The following is a 24,001-nucleotide window of genomic DNA, read 5'->3' on the forward strand; positions in this document are numbered from 1 at the left end:
ACCTGGGTTGGCTCCTCCTTGGCAGGTAGGGAGGTAATACGTGCGCTTTCACTGATTGGACGTTTCCACCTGGCCAGACATGTCCTTATATCTGGGCTCCGTTATCTCTGCCCAGCCTGACATGTCCTGGTATCTGTGCTCAGTTATTGGGGCTATTTGGCTGTATTTCACCAGTTCTGTTTCTAACCGCTTTTCTCTTGGGGGAGGGGGCAGGTTCAATCTAAATTTACTGCATAGACAACAAAATGGCTCACTCTGGCTAAGCAGGCCCTTATAGCCCCAAGTGGAAGTAAATTAGAGTCTCATACTCTTTGCACAGGTGATCACAAAGTCTCATTTGTGGAGGGGGATGTATTACCTTTAGAGTTTTGGAATCATGCATGTGGGAGGCTGAGATGAGTACATTCTAGAACTCATAGAATAGTCTGATCCTATGATGCCACTGGGTTCAGAAAGGGACCTTGAATGTAATTACTCTTAATTCACAGAAAAAAACCACCTTGTATGCCTCCAATCCCATATAGCACTACCCTTTGGGCTTGTGTGATTCAGTCTTTAATGGGCTGGGAGCAGCCCTGAGAGCTAGATGCCTGAAGACCAACTCTAGCCTTTCTTCTTACCATTCTGCTCCTGGGGTCCTGCCAATCCATTTCTGGTCTTGCTCTGAGTCCATTTCTGGATTCTGAGGAAGGGAAAGGCAGGAGACTGGGCTGGAACTCTTTGGGTTTATGGGAAGAGGTAAGTGCCCTGAGTTAGGAAGAAATCCACGCCCCCCCTCCCACCCCCACAGGCAAAATGCTAGGAAGCAGGAAAAGGGAGAGAGGTCTGGCTGAGAGAAACAGACAGGTAAGGGAAACTTAACATATAAAGTATAGATAATAAACTTAAAATATAAAAACAAATGTTACTTCTACCAAACCAAGATTATAATCCAAGGACACAATTTATATGAAAGTATATATGGTAAATGGTAAATAACATAATAAAAATAGCAAATAATAAATAACAATAAAATTTTTCAGAGGTGATTCATCCTTTATTTCATTTTGATTCACCTTTAAAATGGTGTCCCTTTCACTAAACTTTGTAGAATATAAGATATTCTAATTAGATAATTTACTTTATTTTATTTTTTAGTATTTATTTTTTAAGTAGGCTTCATACTCAGTGTGGAGCCCAGTGTGGGTTTTGAATTCACAACCCTGAGATCAAGACCTGAGCTGAGAACAAGAGTCTGATGCTTAACTGACCAAGCCACCTAGATGCCCCTAATTAGATAATTTCTGAGGAGAGCTAATTTAATGAGTTGGTCTCCTAACAGCAAGGAAATTTATCTTATGATTTCTAATTATGTTTGGAATGCCTGAAAAAATATTAAGTTAAACGTGTCCTTTAATTTTGGATTACTTTAACTTTTAGGATTATTGTTCTCCATTTGTCCAGTTATTGGGAACATTTATAAGACTTTCAGAAAGATAAGGGTTTTTCGTTTGTTTGTTTGTTGTTGTTTCTTTTTTCCCACCTCTCTGTAATAATAAATACTCTTTTGCCATTTTAAAGTTCAAGTATCCATCTCTGTTAGTGTTTGTGTTAGCCTGTAAGAGCCTGGAGTTTATAACCTAGATTCTGGAAAGAAACTGTAGCAGTGATAGGTTGCTAAGAAAGTCTCTCTGCTAATTAAAAAATGTGCCTTGAATTATCCTGAGCCTCTGTACTTCTCAGTCTTACTGGATCAATTAGAAATGATGCTCATTTTTAGGTTTGTCAAAACTTAAATTAGAAATAAATGTAAGTCTAGACATCCTATTTTCTATAATTAAAGAAAATGAGAAATAAAAAATGTAATTGTATGAAAATGTTCAAAACAACCAAATGTTCAGGAAAAATGGAAGACTTAAATTGTAATCTAGCCACATGAATTACTATATAGCCATTCCAACTGCAGGTATGTATACATTATAACAAATACTATATTTTGGTTAAGTTGGAAATCATAGCTCTCTCTTTATATGAATCAGCAGAAATAGGTGCAGTTTAATATATTACTTTAAGTGTTTTCACCCTGCTATACTTTTTCAAAATAAAATTGAGACAGAAGGGGCCTGTTTAAGATTATCCAGATTAGAATTAATTTTGCTGCTTAAGTGTATTAGAAAACAGAAACTAGACCCACTAACAAGAGTTGTAAAGCACAGTCGGTGGACCACGTCCCAGCCTATTCAAATAATTTACTTTTCTGTTTAGACTTAACATCAGTGACTAAAAACAAAGGCTAGGAGTGGGTGGTGAGGTGGGGGGGGGAATAGAATTAAGAGAGTATATAGCCAAGGAGATATTTGATCAAGCCTGAGGACTTCATTCTATTATATATTTCCAGTTATGCTAATCCTGAAGCTCCTATAAGAATCTGTTTTTCCATTTCCCACTAATTTTTATCTTCTCTCTATATTATTTTTTCAGAAATCTGCTCTTTGAATAGAAAATTGTCTTTCTGGGGGCACCTGGGTGGCACAGTCCGTTAAGCATTTGCCTCTTGGTTTTGGCATCTCAGGGTCATGAGATCAGGCCCCATGTTGGGCTCTGCACTCAGATTCGAGTCTGCTTAAAACTCTCTCCCTTGCCTTCTGCCCTTCACGCCCCAAATAAATAAATCTTAAAAAAAAAAAAAAAAAGGATACTCAAAGTACTTTAAAACAAGAAAATTATATTTCTGTAAATACTTAGCCAAGACATACATGATTTTAACCTAATTTCACTAATATTTATATTTGGATGAAAAGTAAAATTGCTATAAAGGACAAGACAACTAGAATTTGTGGTTGAACGCTTTGTATCTCTATTTTATCAAATCTTATTTTTTTCCCTTTGGCCATCAGATGTTTTAATTTTTGCTGTAACCCTTAATTTAGGTATTGTTGGTTCTCAGACATTTTACTACTTAGTCTCTGAAATTCCAGTGAGGTGAAAAAAACCTCAAAAACATCCCGAACCATCGCTTATTAAAGAACATTCAGTTGAAATGTTGAATCTTGGCTATAAAACTCCCCCGGGTGCCTTCTTGGTGTTCTAAAGCATTCACATCATGAAAACCCAGAGTGGTTTCTTGTTTTGTTTCGTTTCTTTCTTTTTTTTTTTTTTTTTGCCTTTAGCTCACTGTGCTTTTCTTTCTTGTCTTTTTATTCAGCTGGAATGCTTGCAAACTGCTAAGGCTGAGATCCTGAGGAACCCAGCTGGAGAATGCCGTCTGAACGCTGCCTGAGGTTGGCCCTGTAGGATGCTTCCTTGTTTGGTGTTGTGAGCCCTGAAATAGTCACACTGTGCACCCCAGGGCTGAGTGCAGAGCAAGGATCAACACAAATTTGAAGGAATTAAGCAAACCAGTTTAGTATCGTAGCACATGGCTTAACCACTGTGATCTATTTACTGGTCTTACCTAGGTACATTTCATGGTTCTTTGAATGATACGACTTACTGTCCTTTGCTTATTTGGGATATCTCAAAGAAGGCATACTTCCATAAAGGTATATGATCACTATACTTTTGTATGACTATCATCCCCTTTAAAGCAGTCACTTTGGGGAGTGTGATATGTATTCTGAAAACACTCATAGCATTTTCCTTTAATAATTCCTTTAACAGATGTTTATTGAGCCAAGCACTGTACTTGATGGAGAAGATTGTTCCGTGAATAAAACAGATAAGCTTCCTGCCCTCATGAAATGTATATTCTTTGGGGGAAACAGATAGTAAGCAAATCACACCTAGTAACAATGCACATATAATTGGGAAAAGTGCTTTTGAAGGAAAAGTACAGGACTGATAGAATGAGGAAGCGTCATCCTAAAGAAGGCTCTATGATCTGGGATCTGAAGGATGGGATGGCTTGGGGAAATGTTCTGGAACAGGAAGGAGCTTGGCACATTCCCAAAACTGAGGGTGCAGTCAATAAGAAAGCAGAGGGCTTTTTTTTTTTTTTTTTAAGATTTTATTTATTTATTTGACAGAGAGAGATCACAAGTAGGCAGAGAGGCAGGCAGAGAGAGAGAGGAGGAAGCAGGCTCCCTGCTGAGCAGAGAGCCCCATTTTTTTTTTTTAATATTCTCAGTAGAGGCATGTCTCCATCATCCTCTGAGGAAACAGTCAATAGGATCTTCAGAGCCTATAATAAGAGAAGTGTGAGACACAGGAAATACTTCTCTTTTTACAAATTAAGAGCTTGGTATGTCTATGAAATGAGGAGACCAGCTTTATTCCACAACCCTGAAGCTATTAGAGTTGACCAGTTGCAAAAATACGTTTAGGAATGGAGGGACGCCTTGTGACAGCGGGTATAGCTCAGAGCCTGTTGCTTCAGATCGGTGATTCTCAGTGGGGGATGATTATGCTTCGGTGTACATTGTGCAGTATCTGCCACCATTTTTGGTGGTCCTTGGGGTTGGGGTGCTATTGACATCTACTAGGGATCCTGTTAAACATCTTATAATATGCAGAACAACTCTGCATAGCAAAGAACGATCTGGTCCCAAATGTCAATGTGACTGAGGTTAAGAAATCCTGCTCTAGATCAGGCATCCAGCCAAAATAGCACGTAGAGACCATAGCACATAGAGACCGTGGTATCTGCCACCACCTTAGCCAAGTGGTTCATTTCTGGCTCTCAGGACCTATGTGCATTTGTCTCAAAGTTATTTTTTATTTTAAATCTTCTGTTTCTGATTTTATTGATCAATTCTGATCCCATGCCATCTGTCCTCCACTTACACCATCATCTCCAGAGTGATCTTTCCTTCTCTGCTGTGATGCAGACTTCTCCCTTCCCCATTTTCAAACTACCTTTGTGCCCTGAGGAACTCTCTCACCATGATTGTGTGTGCGGCTGGAACCCCTCCAACATCCTGAAAATCTCTTCACACCTTGCTGACTTCACTGAGACATGTCCTCTCCTGAGGTTCCACTTCCTTGTCACCCTGCCAAGGGTGACATTATTATCTCCTCCCATCTTGTGTATTTGGGGTCTGGGTAGAGAGATTGTTGTCTCCTGGGACAGTTTTGCTTCTCCATCCTTCCTCCTTGAGCTGGTTGTCTGAGAAGGCAACAGTAACGAAACCCAACAAAGATATGCTCATCCTGGTGCTCTTGGACTCCTCCCTCTCTCTCCTCTCCCGGTTGTCAGGGTCATTTCCCCTCATTTGCTGAGCACCTGGAACCCAGCTTACAGTGTTTTTTCCTCATCACAAACCCTTTACAGTTTCCCAGTATCCTCAGTGCTTGCATGGAGAATCTGTCCAACTTGGTGACCTGGGATCTTCAACCTGCTTATCTCCAAAAACTGTCTCCTAACGTTGAGCCATCCACTCCCACAGTCATACGTTGGACCTTGAACCCCTTGCTCTCAGGACCTATGTGCATTTGTCTCAAAGTTATTTTTTAGTAGTTGCTCTATTTCTGATCACCTCATCAGCCACTTTATTCTCACCAGGACCTCCTCTCTGTCTAGCCTGCTGGTTTACCTTCCCCCACTGTGGCTGTACTTTGACCTCTTTGCAATGTCTCATCTACTGGCCTTGCTACTTTCTACCAACCCATCATCCCCCCCACCCCGCCCCTTTTCCTCATTTCCCTTCTTATTCAGTTGAGAGTCTATGACTCTTTTAAATCCTTAATTTTTCTTGCTTCCTGCATTTTTGATCCATTTGACTAACAATATCCCAACCCAGATGAACCCAGGTATCCTTGTTTCCATGGCTACATTGTCCCGTGGAGATTAGTTCCACTAAATTTTCATATTCAATAAACCAAAAAAAAAAAAGGTGAGTTTTAATATGTTTATTTTTTTTTAAGATTTTATTTATTATTTATTTGCTAGAGAGCACAAGCAGGCAGAGAGGCAGGCAGAGAGAGAGGAAGGGAAGCAGGCTCCCTGCCGAGCAGAGAGGCCCTGATACAGGGCTTGATCCCAGGACCCCGGCATCATGACTTGAGCCAAAGGCAGAGACTTTAACCCACCAAGCCCTCCAGGTGCCTGAGGAGTTCTGATGTTTCCGGTCCACCTGTTCCCTCCCTCCTGCTACTCAAAGGGCAGTCCTTTCCCACTGAGCCCAGCCATCCTGCTGTATTTTGAATTCTATCATTTTTTCTCTGGAACATTTAACTGTTGATTGTCTCTGAACTGTGTTCTAGAGACACAGGTGTGTTTTCCTACTTTCTCTATGTGGATGAGTCCCAGATTTACTCCTCTAGCCGAATCTTTATCTAAGCTCCAGACCCTAGACCTGCCCCCACTACCCCCTCCCCCCCCATCCCACCCCCCAGTCCTCAGGGTTTGAAGAATTAACATTCTGTGTGAGGGCCATGCTCCCTCCTACCTCAGGATCATACATAGGACTTGCTCTTCTTCCCCAATGGAAAACTCTTCTCTCCCCTTCTTGTCACGGTAACTCACTCTCATCCTTCGTACCCCTCCCCCACCAGCTCCAGCATTACTTCCTCCGGGAGGCCAGATTATTTGTGTAACTGCCTCGCTCAACCGAATGTTTTGCAAGGGTTGCTACCAAGTTTGGTTTGTTCACTGCTTTATCTCCAGTACCTAGCACACAGGACCTGGCATAGGTTAAATAAATGTTCGTTGAGTGAATGAATAAAGGGAGGAATGAAATGAAACCATTCATTTATCACTAAGTTCCTTTCTGTATAATCTTTAATACTTTTTTTTTTTTTTTAAAGATTTTATTTATTTATTTGACAGAGAGAGATCACAAGTAGTCAGAGAGACAGGCAGAGAGAGAGGAAGGGAAGCAGGCTCCCCGCCGAGCAGGGAGCCCGATGCGGGACTCGATCCCAGGACCCTGAGATCATGACCTGAGCCGAAGGCAGCGGCTTAACCCACTGAGCCACCCAGGAGCCCTAATCTTTAATACTTTTTAAACATTCCTTAAGCATATTGTGTCCTCGTTGCTTATTATTTTGACCATTGCTATTAGTTGTTTAGCATTCATTTGAAGGTATTTACAAATTTTAAAATGTTCTATAAAAAAGAAAATTGAGTTCCATTATGGCGTTAACAGCTCTCCCTCTTAAATAATAGGGCTGTTTTAATATTAATGTTTTTAATTGGTATAGAAATATTTTGACTGTGGAATTGAAGTGATTAGGGTATTCACCTGATAATTAATCAATAGATTGAATTGAGATAATCATGAATAATTTTAGTACTATCAGTTTTTTTTGTTCAAGCTTTTCTTTCTGATATAATGTATTTGAGAAATGAATCTCTTTATGCTACTTGACTGCATTTAATTTATAAGTATGTAATACCTTATTGGTGGCCTTACTTGGAAACTATTTGCATATTATTTGTATACCTAAATAGTAGGTATACATTGACACAGGAATTGACTTGAAATTTATTTTATTTTTTCTTATTCTATTTTTAAAATTATGTTATGTTAGTTACCATACAGTACATCATTAGTTTTTGATGTAATGTTCCATGATTCACTGTTTGTGTGTAACACCCAGTGCTCCATGCAATACATGCCCTCCTTAATACCCATCACTGGGCTAACCCATCCCCCCACTCTCCTCCCCTCTAAAACCCTCAGTTTGTTTCCCGGAGTCATAATCTCTTGTGGTTCGTCCCCCTATGATTTCCTCCCCTTCATTTTTCCCTTCCTTCTCCTAATGTCCTCCATGTTATTCCTTATGTTCCACAAATAAGTGAAACCATATGATAATTGACTTACTCAGCTTTACTTATTTCACTAAGCAGAATCTCCTCCAGTTCCATCCATGTTGATGCAAAAGTTGGGTATTCATCCTTTCTGACAGCTAAGTAATATTCCATCACATATATGGACCACATCTTTCTTCTATTGAAGGGCATCTCACCTCTTTCCACAGTTTGGCTATTGTGGACATTGCTGCTATGAACACTGGGGGGCATGTGGCCCTTCTTTTCACTACATTTATATCTTTGGGGTAAATGCCTAGTACTGCAATTGCTGGGTCATATGGTAGCTCTATTTTTAACTTTTAACTTTGCACACTGTTTTCCAAAGTGGCTGTACCATCTTGCATTCCCACCAACATTGAAAGAGTGTTCCCCTATGTCCACAATCTTTCCAACATTTATCCTTTCTTGCGTTGTCAGTTTTGGGCATTCTAACTGGTATAAGGTGGTATCTCAATATGGGTTTGATTTGAATTTCCCTGATGGCTAATGATGATGAACATTTTTTCATGTGTCTGTGAGCCATATGTATGTCTTCTTTTGAGAAGTGTCTGTTCATGTCTTCTGCCCATTTTTTGACTTGATTATCTGTTTTTTGGGTGTTGAGTTTAAAAAGTTCTTTATAGATCTTGGATATCAGCCCTTTATCTGTAGTGTTATTTGCAAATATCTTCTCCCATTCTGTAGGTTGCCATTTGTTTTCTTGACTGTTTCCTTTGCTGTGTGGAAGCTTTTGATCTTGATGAAGTCCCAAAAGTTCATTTTTGCTTTTGTTTTCCTTACCTTTGGAGATGTGTCTTGAAAGAAGTTGCTGTGGCCAGTGTTGAGGAGATTACTGTCTATGTTCTCCTCTAGAATTTTGATGGATTCCTGTCTCACATTAAGGTCTTTCATCCATTTAGATTTTATCTTTTTTATGGTCTAAGAGAACAATCAACTTAAAGATGGAAAAACATTCCATGCTCATGGATTGGAAGAATAAACATTGTCAAAATTTCTGCACTGCCCAGAGCAATCTATACTTTCAGTGCCATCCTGATCAAAATACCAATGACATTTTTCAGAGTGCTGAAACAAACAATCCTAAAATTTGTATGGAAATGTTGAAAAAGGAAAACAAAGCTGGGGGCCTCACGTTGCCTGATTTCAAGCTCTATTATAAAGCTGTGATCACTAAGACAGCATGGTACTGATATAAAAGCAGACACATAGACCAGTGGAACAGAGTAGAGAGCCCAGATATGGACCCTCAACTCTATGGTCAACTAATCTTTGACAAAACAGGAAAGAATGTCCAATGGAAAAAAAGGTAGTCTCTTCAATAAATGGTGTTGGGAAAATTGAACAGTTATATACAGATGAATGAAACTCGACTATTCTCTTGTTCTCTCTTTCTCTCTTTTTAATGATTTTATTTATTTACTTGACAGAGACAGCAAGAGGGAGAACACAAGCTGGGGGAGTAGGGAGGGAGAGGTAGGCTTCCCATTGAGCAGGGAACTGGATGTGGGGCTGGATCCCAGAACCCTGGGATTATGACATGAGACAAAGGCAGACGCTTAATGACTGAGCCACCCAGGTATCCCTGACTTGAAATTTAAAATCTGAAATGCAGATGTTTAAAAACCAGATAGCTGTTTTGGAATTTCCATCTTAAAAACTGACTAAATTCAGTCAAAATTTACTTTATGTGAATGAGACCCTGTGACATTTCTGTGATCAAAATGTTAACTCTATAGCTTAGAAGTAGTGATTTGCACTCTGGCAGAGCTTCCCTCAGAGTTGGGTGTACCACGTTATGAACATTGTGCTCTGCATTTGATTTCTTGGTTTTTGCCATCAATTCCAGAATGAAAGTTAAAGACTTGAAGTCATGAATAGTCCTGTTCCCTGAGAGCTCATTTATTTATCTTCCTGCTACTGAACGCTGACACATGGCCAATCAAATGCTCTCTGGCGTGCGGAAAAGAAAATCTGCTGCTCAGAGAGTCTGGGGCTTCCCCTGTTGTACCCACCAAGGCTGTGTCCTGTGAGACACAGGAACAGCCATGCTCCTCGGCAGCCAGATGGGATACCCCAAGCCCTTATTATTGTTCAGGTAGAAAAGAATGAGGGACTTGTATACTGTCTGATATGACCATAATGTGAACCATATATCTATATAATGAAAAATTCTCAAGTAGTTACATTTAAAAACAGTATAAGGAAACAGGTGAAATAAATTTAACTATATAGTTTATTTAACTCAGTATACCCAAATATTTTTATATTACCATGGAATCAATATATTGTGCATTCTTTTTTCATACTACAGCTGACATGGAGTGCATGAGGGCATGCATTGTATGCTTACAACACATCTCAATTTGCACTACCCACATTTCAAGTGGCCAATAACCCCCTGTAACTAGCGGCTATTGTATTGCACAGTGTAGTTCTAGGGGATTCCTCAGAGGAAAGACTATTGGGGTTGTCCTGGGGAAGCTAGGTCACCTTCTGCACTTACCGGTGAGTTTTAAGGTGGCGACATTGTTTCCCAGGATGATCTTTCCCAATTTTAGGACGACATCCAAATCCGTATACCCTGGGGTAATGTGCTTCATGTTTCATGTTTTTTGTTTGTTTTGCTTTGTTTTCAGTAGCTCAGGAAGTTTTAAGGATATCTTTTTCCTTTTTTCTTCATTGCTTTCCAAATAATGGAGGGACATTGTTGGAAAGTTGAGTGTGCTGATTTGTTATAAATTATAGATGTCAACAGGGCCATTTGCAAGCATGTATCTGCCCCTAATCTTAATTTAGACACAGTCCTTTATAGTCTCTGATTCACCTCCTCCCTCGTTTACAATCATTGCCCTCATGAGATGGGCCTGCCACTTTCCAGCTGTGTGCCGTGGTCACACATGCTTTAACATTTAGAGGGTTGAAGTCTTTTGCAGATTTATATCTGAGAGTTGAGTGGGAAGTTACTTCCAGAATACAATAAAGACTTGTTGATTAATTGACCTTTATTTCTTGCCAAATGTTGGAGTATTTGTTTCTGCTTTTAAAGATTCCTAACATATTGGTTCCAAAATATTTGGGATCTTGTGCCAAGTGTTGCCTTAAATATTTAGCATGTTGTTTTCTTGAAGCTTGACTATTTCAAGCCCAGCAGAATGATCCTGTGAAATTGTGCGGCATCACCATTGTTTCAGAGCCGAGCCCTTTATTCCTTGCCAAATTTCAGTTTACAGCTGCTCTTTCCCTGGTGAGATTTATTTCTTGTCAATAGATAACTGAAATGCAGATACTGATTCAATCTTGATAATAAGGACACGAATTGTGGCACTATATTTGGAAAATGAGTAAGGAAACAATTTAAGGCAATTATTTTAACAGATTCTATTGTTCCACTAAAAATGAAATTTTAAAATACATTTATTTCACTTTTAAGGTGATATTAAAAGAGAGAAAAGTAATAAGTGTTTCAAATAAATTTGCAATAAGTATTTCAAAGAAATGAGTAATAATTAGAATCTGGTTGTCTATATTCAAACTTATCTTAGTTCCAGTGCAAAGATACATATTTTTGAAGCCTCATTTCAGATCTTACTTATCTCTATGTCATGTTATTATCCTTTAAAAAGATAATAACATGTATATTCTTTTTAAAAGGCAACTTTGATTTTGGGATAACTATGCATACTATAAATATAAAGTTAATATGGACTTTGTGATTTCCTCCCCACCCCCGGCAGTCAGAGATTTTTGAGATTTTCTTCACAGTTTATCACTGTTTCTTTTTTTTTTCTTTCTGTCTTTCTTTTTTTTTTTTTTTTAAAGCGGGAAGGGGAATTACATTATTGTGTTCTTGGCGACAGGTTCTCAAAATGCCTGATCTTGGACCTTTGGTTTTCTTATCTGTAGAACAGAGATAAGAATAGTGCCTGCCTCACAGCGTTGTTAGGATGATTAAGTGAATTAATAATTATAAATCACTAAGAATACTTCATGGAACATGGGAAGTTGTTTGTGAAATATATAAAAATGTCATCCTTTTAAGAAAGATTTTTCAAAAAACTATCCTAAAGCTTTCCTTTAGCTTTAGATAGGAGATTTCCTTTTCCTTTAGATATGATATTTCTGTTACTATTCTATTTCCTTATTTCTTTAATTGAGGGAGGCTAATTCAGCTGCATTCCAGGCTTTGCATAGAAATTTGTATTAAAAAGTTACTTATGCTTCTGAACGTGCTTTTTAGTTACTGATTTTAAATGTCTGCCAATAGCTGGAGCCGCTAGATGAATATTCGATGGCAGTAACCATTTCAAAACTCACTGCTGCATTTCAACTGAAAATAATCCTCCCACCTTCCCACGAGAACTTCCTATATCATCACCTCCTGTCAAGTTTTTTTTTTTTTCTTTTTTACTTTCTTCAGTAATTCTGACATTTCTGAGGCTCCCAGTCAGAGATGTCCAGTAAAGCTTACGGGCCTGTACTCTGGGTTTCACGGGAAGCATTTGGTTCACCGGAAGGTGGTAGTCTGGGTTAAAGGGTAGTTCACCAGCCAACTGGCACCAGTGGCTGGGCAGAGCTTTGTTCAATAAACTAACCAAGCACACTAGGCCAGTGGGGACTCCCTGGCTCCCGTGAGTGGCTCTTTCACACTGAGAGGGAAGAACTGGGTGCTGGAGTTGTCAGGATAGGAGACACGATGCTTAGTCATCCCTGTGGTACTTCCCTCAGCTCTGAGAAGAGTCCAGAGGCCAGAAGCAGAGCTTGATGGCCCTTGTTCTCATTCTGTGAGTAACGTGTGACCGGTGCAGCTCACCCTTCCTTCTGATGCTAGTTCTGAGATTTTAGAGTGCTATGGAGACTATTCATAGATCTAGGCTGGAGTTGTTCATTGCTATCTACACATTTATGTGTGTTATGTGTTTATGGCATCACTTCCACATTATTTTGGCAAGATCCGGAGTTTCACTTAGGAGTTCTAAAAGGACACAGGATGACTATTTTAAAATGGGCTAAGGAGTGAAGGGCTAAATTTCCACAATGAGTAAATTTAGCAATTTCAAAAAATAGAACAGAAAATAAAATTGTATAGTCTTCCCTAAATATAGTACAATGACCACATGCAGAGATTGAAGGCTATAATATAGATATATTTTACTTTCAGCCTTAGATTTTTTTTTCTTTTACCGTGACATTTCTCTTGATGTTCTCCTGTGGTACCTAATTTCCCAAGTTTAGTAATCATCTGCCATGGTTTAAATAATTGCCTTTTACACGGAATGGTCAGTGGCAGCCCTTTCTTTTATAAGCAACATTTACTCAGTATTGTTTTGTGTATTTATGTTATTACATTATATACTAATGTAGTATTGTCCTCTGTGGGGACACAACTTCCTTTACGTCTAGTGAGTCTCATAGGTCATGTGGATTCTGTGCTAGATCAGTGCATGGTGGTGATGATGTTCTGAGCTTGCATGAACCCCACACGTGGTACAAAGCTAGGGAAGAGAGTTGATGGGGGGAGTCATAGAAAAGAAAGAGTCACATAGGTACGCACATCCAGATACACATCCAGAGAAAGCCCTGCCCTCAGAGACATATATGTTTTGAGGGGACAGAGGCCCAGAAGCACAATCCCACAGACACGGTCCAATACACAGACAGAGATGAACACACACCAAAACATAGATTCAGAAAGACAGGCACTAGAAGGAAAGAGAAAGGCACCTGAGGAGGTGAGGAAAAGAGAGAATTAGAGAAAAGGAAGGCCAGAGAAGAGTAGAGAGAAGGAAGTGGGACAAAAAGGTCCCTTTCCTATGGTGAGCTGGGATCTGCACCCCCCACACTGGTGCTGGAGGTGTGAGGTCGCAGGGGGGCGGCAGGGGCTGGCGAGAGGAAGCGTGTTGATGTGATTGCTCTCTTCCCTAGTATTCAAGAAATGCTGACGGGCCAGAGGCTCTGCCACTCGGAATCTCACAATGATAGTGTCCTGGCCGCGCTGAATCAGCAGAGAAGTGACGGCATCCTCTGTGACATCACCCTCATTGCTGAGGAACAGAAATTCCATGCTCACAAGGCAGTCCTAGCAGCATGCAGCGACTATTTCCGGGTAAGCTGGGGTAGTTTGTTTTTTTCTGTTAAGGTGCCGACACAAGAAGGATGACAAAGTTTCCCGAAGTGGCATGCAACCACCAGTCAGTTTGATAGTCGTCCCCACACCTGTGAATGTTGGGGACCCTTCTGGGGCAGAACGAGATTGGGGTTCTGGTGCGATCCTCCTGGAGGCTGGCTCCCTGGATGTCCCCTCTAGTGGAGAGCAGACTTCGCATCTGAGCCGAGGGCTGTTGGATACCATCCCACAGTAAAGCAGTGTGGCATAGTAGTGCCCCATGATGGGGGTGTGAACTGGGGGAGGGGATGTTTCTGGATTTAGGACCAGAGGGACCATCTGTAAAACAGTTTGTTAAAATTTAAAATGCCCATAAATACATGTGGTGTTTCTGACTTTTTATTTTCTGTGCATGTTCTTGTCTTAGTGCTTTCCAACGATTTGCTCCAGAGAGAGAGATACAATTGGCCTAATGGCCTTTTATGGTTGATAAGTGTGTTGCTGAAGGCATGTGGTCTTGTTCAGTAGAACTTCAGAGCTTGATTTTCAGTGGCTAATGAGATAATGGTGATATGTTTGTTGCTTTATATTATTTTATTTCATTTTAATTTCAGTACAGTTAGCATACAGCGTTATATTATTTTCAGGCATACAGTCTAGGAATTCATCATTTTCATACAACACCTGGTACCCATCACAGGTGCCCTCCTTAATCCCCATCACCCATTTCACCCATCTCTCACCCACCTCCCCTCTGGTGACCAGTAGGTTTGTTCTCAATAGTTAAGAGTTTGTTTCTTGATTTGTCTCTTTTTCTCCCCCTCCCCCTGATCATTTGCTTATTTCTTATGTTCCACATTTGAGTGAAATCGTATGGTATTTGTCTTTCTCCGACTGACTTATTTCACTTAGCATTGTAGTCTTTAGCTCCATTCATGTCTCTACATGTTTATGGCTATTTCAGAGATTAAAATAGACAGGATGTTTATAGCTAGCTAAATGTCATTTATTTAGTACTTACTATGATTTAAGTGGTAGAAAAAGAACTTTTTATACAAAGCTCATATAAATGAGAATAAAAATTAATTGTGATTTTTAAAAAAATTTCTCTTACCAAGGTCTTAAAATGCTCCAGAAAACCAACTTTTTTAAGCCCATGAGTAATTTGTAAGTTTGATTTGTATAATTCCAATAAAAATCTTGGTTTTGATGTCTAAGAGATACTATCAGCTACACTCAGTTGCCAACCATCAGTTAAACAGAATTTTCAAAGATGCCAAATCATAAAAGAAAGTCTTTTTTTAAAGTGTTTTAAATATGATGAAACCTAATACTGTAGAGGATCAAGAGGGAAGTAGTTAAAATGTCTATAAATAAAGAGTAGGGATTTAATCTTCAACTGCAGAAATGAAGCAGAATATCTGAAAAGTGACCTTTAAGGTGTGTTGATACAATGTTTCATTTTCTACACTCACACTTTGTCAGGTATTCATCTTCCAGAAAGGTTATATATAATTCAGGGGACTTTCAAACAACGTACTCTGTGGTCTTCTATATAACACAGGCACTTTATATAATAATATAATATACTAAGTTTTTTTTCCTATAGACTATAATGTAGTCCTGCTGTTACTTAGCCTCTGCCAGTTAGCTTTTTAATTTAACTTTGGGAAATGGTTTGATTTTGTGCCTGTGTGTATGTGAGAGAGAAAGCATGTAAGAGCCCGTCACTTGTTGGCCTTTAACAGTGTTTGATGCTACTCCCAGCTTTCGTCTCTTCCACCACAATGCCCGATACTCTGAGAGAGTGCCTCCTTTATAACACCTGTGGCACAAAGCTCCTGAAGATAGTGTTATTATTCCCATGATGCAGATAAGGAAACTGAAGTACAGTTTTTTTTTTTTTTTTTAAGATTTTATACATTTACTTGACCAAGGGAGAGAGAGAGAGTGCACAAGCCTTGACCAAGGGAGAGAGAGAGAGTGCACAAGCCAGGAGAGCTGCAGGCAGAGGGAGAGGGAGAAGCAGACTCCCCATGGAGCAGGGGGCCCAGACTCAGGGATCCATCCCAGGAACCTGGGATCATGACGGCGAAAGGCAGATGCTTAAAGAGTTGAACCACCCAGACACCCCCTGAAGTTCAATATGTTTAAATGATCCACCCAAGATCATTAGGTGAAATGATTATCAGATCTTAGGTGAAAGAATTGCTTATCGCACACAGGAACATGTTTCCTGGAGCACCGAATTATGCTTTTTCCCTTTCACCATGTGCCCTGCTAGATTCACACACAGTTCCTGTAAGCTCATAGTCTGCCTGTGAGATGAAAATTAAGTGGCTTTTATGGTGAGTGTTCAGATGGAGAAACCAAAACAAAGCTGGAACAGTTGGTACCTCCAGCTCTTTTCGAGGCACAGTATTGAGTGCTGGAGTTACCGTATTTAACCAGATGTATGCCGAGCCCTGTGGCATTTGTGATACAGATATTGTACCAGAAGTAGTTTTTGCCTTGTCCTCTGCCCTGTTTGTTAAATTTTGTCACATAACAAACCACTTCAAAACCTAGGCGCTGAATAGTTCCTCCGTCAGTCAGCTCTACTGATCAATGCTGGATTCATTCTCACATCAGCAGTTAACTGGACTGTTGGCTGGAGGTTGGATGACCTGAATTGGCCTTGTTCACATGCCTGGTGATTGTGAGGCTCTTGGCTGAGGTGGTAGGGGACACTGGGCACATATTTCTCACAAATAGACTAGGCTGTGCTTTTTCACTTGACAACTAAATTCTAAAAACAGCCAGCAAGAGGGTAAGCCTCAGTGTATAGGTACTTTTCTTTCTTTCTCTCTCTCTCTCTCTCTCTCTTTTTTAAAAGATTTTATTTATTTATTAGACAGAGAGAGACCAGTAAGAGAGGGAACACAAACAGAGGGAGTGAGAGAGGGAGAAGCAGGCTTCCCGCTGAGCAGGGAGCGCGATGAAGGTCTTGATCCTAGGACCCTGGGACCATGCCCTGAGCTGAAGGCAGCTGCTTAACGACTGAGCCAACCAGGCATCCCTCAATGTATAGGTACTTTTCTGTCTTCTATTTGTGTCATGTTTTCTGATGTCCCTTTGGCCAAGGAAGTTACATGGCCGAGCCTAGAGTCAGTGTAAGAGGTATACCAAAGGGCAGAGATGCAGAAAGGGAATGAATTTGTTGCCATTTCTGCAGCCTCCTGCTTTCAAGGACTGTCAAGACTGAGATTAACTGGCTTAATCAAGCCGGCAAGTTAGCCTAACACAGTTTCTTAGATGCTGGTAGAAGACATGAGACTCCAAAGTCAGAGACAGAGGACAGGTTATGACTCACAGTAACAGGAGTCTATGACTCTCAGCTTATTTGCACCTATTCCCTGAGCCTCTGTTCCCACAGGTGACATGAAGAGGGTGTTTCCATTACTGCACACAAAATGGACTGCCTTACCAGAGAGGATCACTGAGTTCAAGAAACCCAAAGCTTGTATAATGGTTGGGAAACATGTCTGTTTTTGTTGTTGTTGTTCTGGAAGGACACATTATTATACTAGACTGTGAGCATGCCTACCTTTGCTTTGTAAAGAGACATCGTATCTTCCAGGATTGTGAGCAAAACTGCCCTTTATACCTAGAAGAAACACCATGCTGAGTTCCAGAGCTGTGTGTTATAGAAATATCCTTGAAAAGAGAGTTTAGAACAAAGGACAGTCAGTGCCTCACTCACAATGTGTGCAAAAATACAAGAGACCTATGCAGAATTGTCTTCCAATAACCACATGCCCTAACCTAGAATTAATGTTTGTTTCCCTTGTGTCTTATGCTCTACCACACTGAAACACCTGGAAACAGTATCCTGCTTTAGTAATTTCTGTACCTCTCACAGTGCTTATAATGTTGCTTCAGCCTTAGTGCTTAATAAATATTTATTAAGTGGATGAGGCAATGTTTTCTAATTGTCATAGAATTCCATGTTTATTTCAATTCTTAATATCCCAGATATAAAAAAAATATGCAAATTATTGATGGATTTTTCTTTCTAGTGTAATCTGTTCTAATTAATGAAGTACCTTCCTATAAATTAGACTTTGGTACTTTGTACTTTGACATCTGGTGGATTATTCTGAATCAAAATTGCTTTGATTCAGGAAAGGAAGTACTTCAAGAGTGAGACAGCCCGAGTTTTGACGTAAATGCTTCTTTACATCAATCTGAGAGTTATTGCCAGACTTCCTTGCTTAAAATATAAATAATGAGCCATTGAGCACAAAGTAATGTAGTTTCCTGTGATTATCAAACTTTTAAAAGAAAAAGTGAAAACACTTTTCAGCCAAGTAATGATGATTTTTAAAAAATAAAAATTAGGCTTAGTATCCTCAGTGTAGGCATAACATGACAATAGTCAAATGCTATTAACCAATTCAGACCAGGGACTTCCTTTGTGAGTGGAAGCCGGGGCAGAAGGAAGAAAGGGAAGAGCTTCTGAGTCAGGTCTGTGTTTGAATATAGCAGCAGGGACAGTCTCTCTGTTGGCCATTGTTGCCCAGTGTCCAGCTAATAGATCCTATTCTACTTAGTATCTCTTGGTTATTAATCCTCTTTACTCCCTCTTCTCTAAGCCTAGGTGAGTCATCTTCCTTCTGTGAATCTGTATTTTTTCACTGTCAGTTGGTGATCATAAAGCACAACTCTTAGAATGGCTGGATGTAGAGACTTAAATGAGATAAAGTACATAATGCACTGAGTACTGTCTCTGACGCACAGTAGATTTTCAATGAACATAGCTGTCTCACTCCTTGCACTAACCCGAGAGTCCTGGTCGTGCTCTGCCTAGCTACTTGGGGGAAGAGGTAACAGTTTATCTTTTTGGGTTCACCTGGTTGCAGACTTGCTCACCTTTTGATGGGTCCGAATCACTTTTTGGCCCTATCCTTTTCCATCTTTTCATTTTCTGAATCTGACACCTCCTTCCTTCTTACTTACAACTTTCCAGTGGCCATCTAACTTTTCTCCTCTATCATTGTTCCTTTGCAAACCACTGTGCAAATGACTGTGTGGTTAGCTTTCACTTCCCTGCTCAGATCTTCCAGAGTTCCTCACTTGCACATTTGCCAGACTCCCGGCGTGGTGTGCCTTCGTGCTACGTCCTTATCATCCATCTTCATCTTTGTTCCCCCATCTGTTCATTTGAGGTCGCAGCCATGCTGTTCTCCAGACATACTTCATTGTACCTGAGGGCCTTTCTACTTCTCATCTTTGCTAAAAGCCATTCTTTCCATGATACCCCCCTATTCACCTTAGTTTACTCTGTCCATCTTCCAAGGTTTATCAAAACTAGCCAGTGTGAAGTTTTTCCTGCAGCCTTATCCTGCCCACCCTCATATTCAGAGCCCCCCCTTTTCAGAAACCTTAAAACTGTAGCTTGTCTTTCTCAAGGAATTAAAGATCAACAGAATGAAATGACAGCCTATGGAACAGGAGTAAATATTTACATAGCTATCTGTTAAGGCATTAATAGCTGAAATATATAAGGAACTCATGTGACTCAATAACAAAACAAAAAAACAAAAAACAACCAAACCAACTCAAAATAAATACTGTGAAGAAGTGGGCAAAGGATCTGAGTAGACATTTTTCCAAAGAAGATATGCAAATGGTCCACAGGTACATGAGCACGAACAGCTACAAGCTCAACATCACTAATCATCAGGGAAATGCAAGTCAAACCACAAGGATATATCACCTCATACCTGTTATGATGCCTGTTACCTAGACAAGAAATAACAGGTGTTGGTGAAGATGTGGAGAAAAGGGAACCCTCCCACACTGCCGGCAGGAATGTAAATTGGTGCGGCTACCACAGAAATCGATATGGAGCTTCCTCAAAAAACTAAAAAAATAGAATTACCATATGATCCAATGACCCACATCTAATTATATATTGAAAGGAAATAAAATCAGGATCTTGAAGGGATACATCTCATGTTCTTTGCAGCATTATTCATAATAGGAAAGATATGGAAACAGCATAAGCGTCTGTCCACAGATGAATAAAGAAAATGTAGTGTGTGTGTGTGTGTGTGTGTGTGTGTGTAGCTATGAGGAGGAAGGAAATCCTGTTATTTGTAAAAACATGGATGAACCATTAGCATTATGCAAGGTGAAACAAGAGAGAGAAAGACAAATATTGTATGACTTCAGTTGACAGAAACAGAGGGTAGAGTGGTAGTTGCCAGGGGCAGGGAGTGGGAGAAATGGGGATCCGTTGGCAAAGGGTGTACACTTCCAGTTATGAGATGTGTATGCTCTGGGGACTTAGTTACAGCATGGTGGCTAGAGTTAACAATATTGTATCATGGACTTGGAAGTTGCTAAAAGAGTAGATCTTTCATATGCTAACCACACACATGTGTGTGCGCGCACACTCATATATACATGCAGGAAAAGGGAATTGTGAGGTGATGAATATGTTAACTAACTGTGGTAATCATTTTGCAGTATATGTATATACTAAATCATCACATTGTTTACTTTAAATGTACACAGTATCGATGTCGATTAGATCTCAAAGCTGGGAAATTCCTTTAAAAGGAGCTAAGATTATGTGTCATGTGTTGGTTCACTAAGAACCTCTTGGAGAGGGCCTGTGGTTGGGTGAAGACTTGTCAAGTCCACCAAAGTGTTATTGAATGAAGTTGAATGAGGCCCAAGGTGAACTTAGGGCCTTGCGATCTGGACTGTGAGAGGTTGGGGGAGGCAGCCCCTTATTCTCCTACCTCTGGCAGCCCTTCTGACTGGGGACGCAGACGTTGTAGGGCCCCAGTGTGGGCAGCCCTGGGCTGTGGGCCACCCTGCCGCTTCTGGAGGCTGTTGTTCTAACATTTGCTATCTCTAGCTTCAAGCTCCATGAACGCCTACACTTTCTGGCCAAGGAAGCAGATGTCTTGACTGTCTAACATAGCTTCGCATATGTGATGGTAAAGTGATTCAAATATGACATTTTGGAAAGTTAAATATTTGAACATCATTTTCCATTAAAGCCTGAGCACACTCTGCCTATGTAATTTTTTAGTTTTGAGACCAGAGGATAAAGCCATGGTTTAAAAAAAAAAAAAAAATCTGTATTCCATGTATTTTTATAATCAAACTCTCCAGTCCCTATTTGATTAAAATGGCATAGAAGGCTATTCAATGAGTATATGATATGTAGTTAGATGTAAATGTTTTTGAAATTCAGTAAGCATTTGTTACCTTCCTACTGTTTTCTAGACAGAATGAATTCATTGTCTGGTAGGAGATAGAAACAAATGAGCAAATAACCACAGTGTATGTACTTGGTATTAGAGGTTTGGGATGGTGTTTTGGGGCTTCAGCCTTGTTTTTATCCCTTTTCCTCTCTCTGGTATTCTCAGTTGATGAGAATAATAATCATAACTAATACTACTTCAGTATTCACTGTGGTACAGGAAGTTATTCTGTGTATCCCGCTCCCTTCAGCTTCTAAAGAAGCCTGTAAGATGGGTCTTGTTACCATTATCATCTCCATTTGAAAAACAAAGAAAGGGAGGCTCAGTTGAAATAATGGACAGCCAAGGGCACGAGGGGATGAAGGAGCAGACAGGGGAGAGAGGAGATCTCTGTGTGAGGAGTGGTTTGCAGGATTTAAGGAGGGATGCGTGGCAGGAGGCAGAATCCACGGACTGATGCGGTGGGGGTGAGGGAGAGTTAGGAACTCAGGAGCGAGGGAGGTTCCTGGAGGGAGGGATGCCCCAGCTGGACGATCAGAGATCTCTGCGCGGGAGCAAGGGGCCCACAACCGCCACAGCCCCGAGGCATGGAGGGTGTTGGGAAAAGAGCAGCCCAAGGCATTTTGAAGGAAGCCGTGTACCCGTGAGCACTTGAAGTTCCTCCTGGAGGGCAGAGCCAGGACCGTTTTTTTGCTTTTCTGATCATCACGTCCCAGCTCCTGCTGCCGTGCCTGGAGCCCCACAGACCCTCCTCCACAGTCATTCTCCCCTATAGCCTTCTGATTGGTGCGGAGTCTTGCCGGGTCTTGTGGGCGGAGCGTCACCGATCCCTTCCTCGGAATCTTTCCCCTAAGAACACCCAGGACCTGTGTTGTCTGTGTTTGTCTTCTTTCCTAAGGAGGTGCCCTGTAAGGACTTGAAGGTCATCGCACTGCTGACCTTCAAACATATAAATGAGATCACTGTTGGGCTCCACCGGTTTCCTGTTCGGTGGTTTTATGGGAGCTTCATTAACATTTCTGTTTCTCAGAAATCCAATATAAGACATATTGTGTTTATCAAACATTCAGGATAAACAGCAACATAACATTGACAGTTGTTGCTGCCAGCCACCAAGCCTGCAGCCTCCTGCCTTTATCCCTGGGCTGCTCCTCAGCTCCCATTGCTTCTGGAAGCCCCCAGGAGGCTTCCAGGACGTGATCTTTGGGCTTAAGAAAATAAAATTAAGAAGAAAAATAAATGTCCTTTGTAAACCCTCAGGGGCTGTGTGACCTCTTAATAGTTAAAGGACCTCAAGGGCTGGGCACCATGCTGTAATTTCCATTCACTCCCTTGGTTTCCAAGGATATTGTCACAGTCCAATTGCTACAGCCCTGGAAAATAAAATTTTAGCTGGGGTTCCTTATAACCACCCATCCTTTCAGGAAAGAAATGAACAAAAATACTAGAAAAATAACCTCCAAATCCTTCTCTATATATAGTAATTATTTTTAATTTATCTTCATGATAGTTACTGTAAGCATATAAATCGCTACGGCTGTCCAAAAGAGGAAAGTGTTACTCCACAATTATTCAACTGGTGCATGAATGTCACTAAAATTAAATCCCGTGATGTTTGATATTTCCCATAGTCCATTTTACACTGGCCTAGCCTGTGATTAATTTCTTTGAGGTTGAACAAGCATTACTGAGTTTGTGGTTATTGGGTGTTTATGCTGAAGCAGCAGCATTTCTAATTCTTGCATATTTGCACACTGCTGTGTTCTTTCCTTTCCCTAACATGTATTTCATATGTGAATCACAGAAGCCCCAGAACATCATTTTTATGGTGATGCATTTGAGTCATGCATCCTATGGTAAACCGACCATTGTTTTCCATCAAATGAATCCTTGTTTTAATATTTCATTTTATAAAATCTATTTATAAAAATTATTAAAAAGTAGAACAGTATCTCTTATGAATTAAAAAGTATGGCTAAAGAATGAGGTTTTGGCCTGGCGATTCACAGACCTGTACCCCTGGGGATAAAAATATATGTTTATAAAAAATAAAAAAAAAAAAGAATGAGGTTTTGGGGTGCCTGGGTGGCTCAGTGGATTAAAGCCTCTGCCTTCAGCTCCGGTCATGATCCCAGGATCCTGGGATCCAGCCCCGCGTTGGGCTCTCTGCTCCGTAGGAAGCCTGCTTCCCCTTCTCTCTCTCTCTGCCTACCTGTGATCTCTGTCTGTCAAATAAATAAAATCTTAAAAAAAAAAAAAAGAATGAGGTTTTATCAGCTGTGAAAATACCTTATAAGGGAGGGTGAGAAACTGAAGGAAGTTGAAGGAGACTAATGTGCAGATTAAGAAGAATATGGGAAAGTGATTCAGATGTACGGTATTTTTTAAATGTGTGTTTCCTTTTTTGACTTTTTAAAAAAAGATTTTATTTATTTATCTGACACAGAGAGAGAGAGCACAAGCAGGCAGAACAAGAGAGGGAGAGGGAGAAATAGGCTCCCCACTGGGCAGGGAGCCGATGTAAGACTCAGTCCCAGGACCCTGGGATCATGACCTGAGCTTAACCAACTGACCCACCAGGCACCCCCCTTTTTGAATTTTGAGAGAAAAACCATTAAGAAGATAATTTTTAGGTTTAGTTATCTATTTTCACTTTCACTGAATTTTGAAATGATGAACTTTTAACAATATTAGGATCATTTTATTTCTGCTATATTCCTTTTCTAATAATAAGCTAATTTTTCTCTATGCAACTATAAAGTTATTTGCCTCTAATATTTTTTATTTTAAATATTTTAACAATTTCTATTTTAATTTTCTTTGATTTCACCTAGTGTTTAATATTTAATTGTATTTAATATTTTCAATATAGTAAGTATTGCTACTTAACAAATCAATGTGCTT

General features: G+C 40.2%; 1 protein-coding gene across 6 annotated transcripts in view; it reads left to right on the forward strand.

Moving 5' to 3' along the window:
• The window catches only part of KLHL32 (kelch like family member 32), a 252,577-nt gene that overhangs the window by 42,265 nt on the left and 186,311 nt on the right, over positions 1-24,001 (forward strand). For 5 of the 6 annotated variants that reach the window (XM_059401086.1, XM_059401087.1, XM_059401089.1 and 2 more), the window contains exons 2-3: positions 3,185-3,260; positions 13,655-13,835. In XM_059401086.1, the coding sequence (XP_059257069.1) occupies positions 3,238-3,260; positions 13,655-13,835 (204 nt within the window). In that variant the 5' untranslated portion in view covers positions 3,185-3,237. Of the gene's footprint in view, positions 1-3,184; positions 3,261-13,654; positions 13,836-24,001 lie in introns of those variants that run through there. The other variant, XM_059401091.1, reaches the window with a different exon arrangement.

This window comes from Mustela nigripes, chromosome 5 (assembly GCF_022355385.1).
Source record: "Mustela nigripes isolate SB6536 chromosome 5, MUSNIG.SB6536, whole genome shotgun sequence".
Classification (NCBI taxonomy): Eukaryota; Metazoa; Chordata; class Mammalia; order Carnivora; family Mustelidae; genus Mustela; species Mustela nigripes.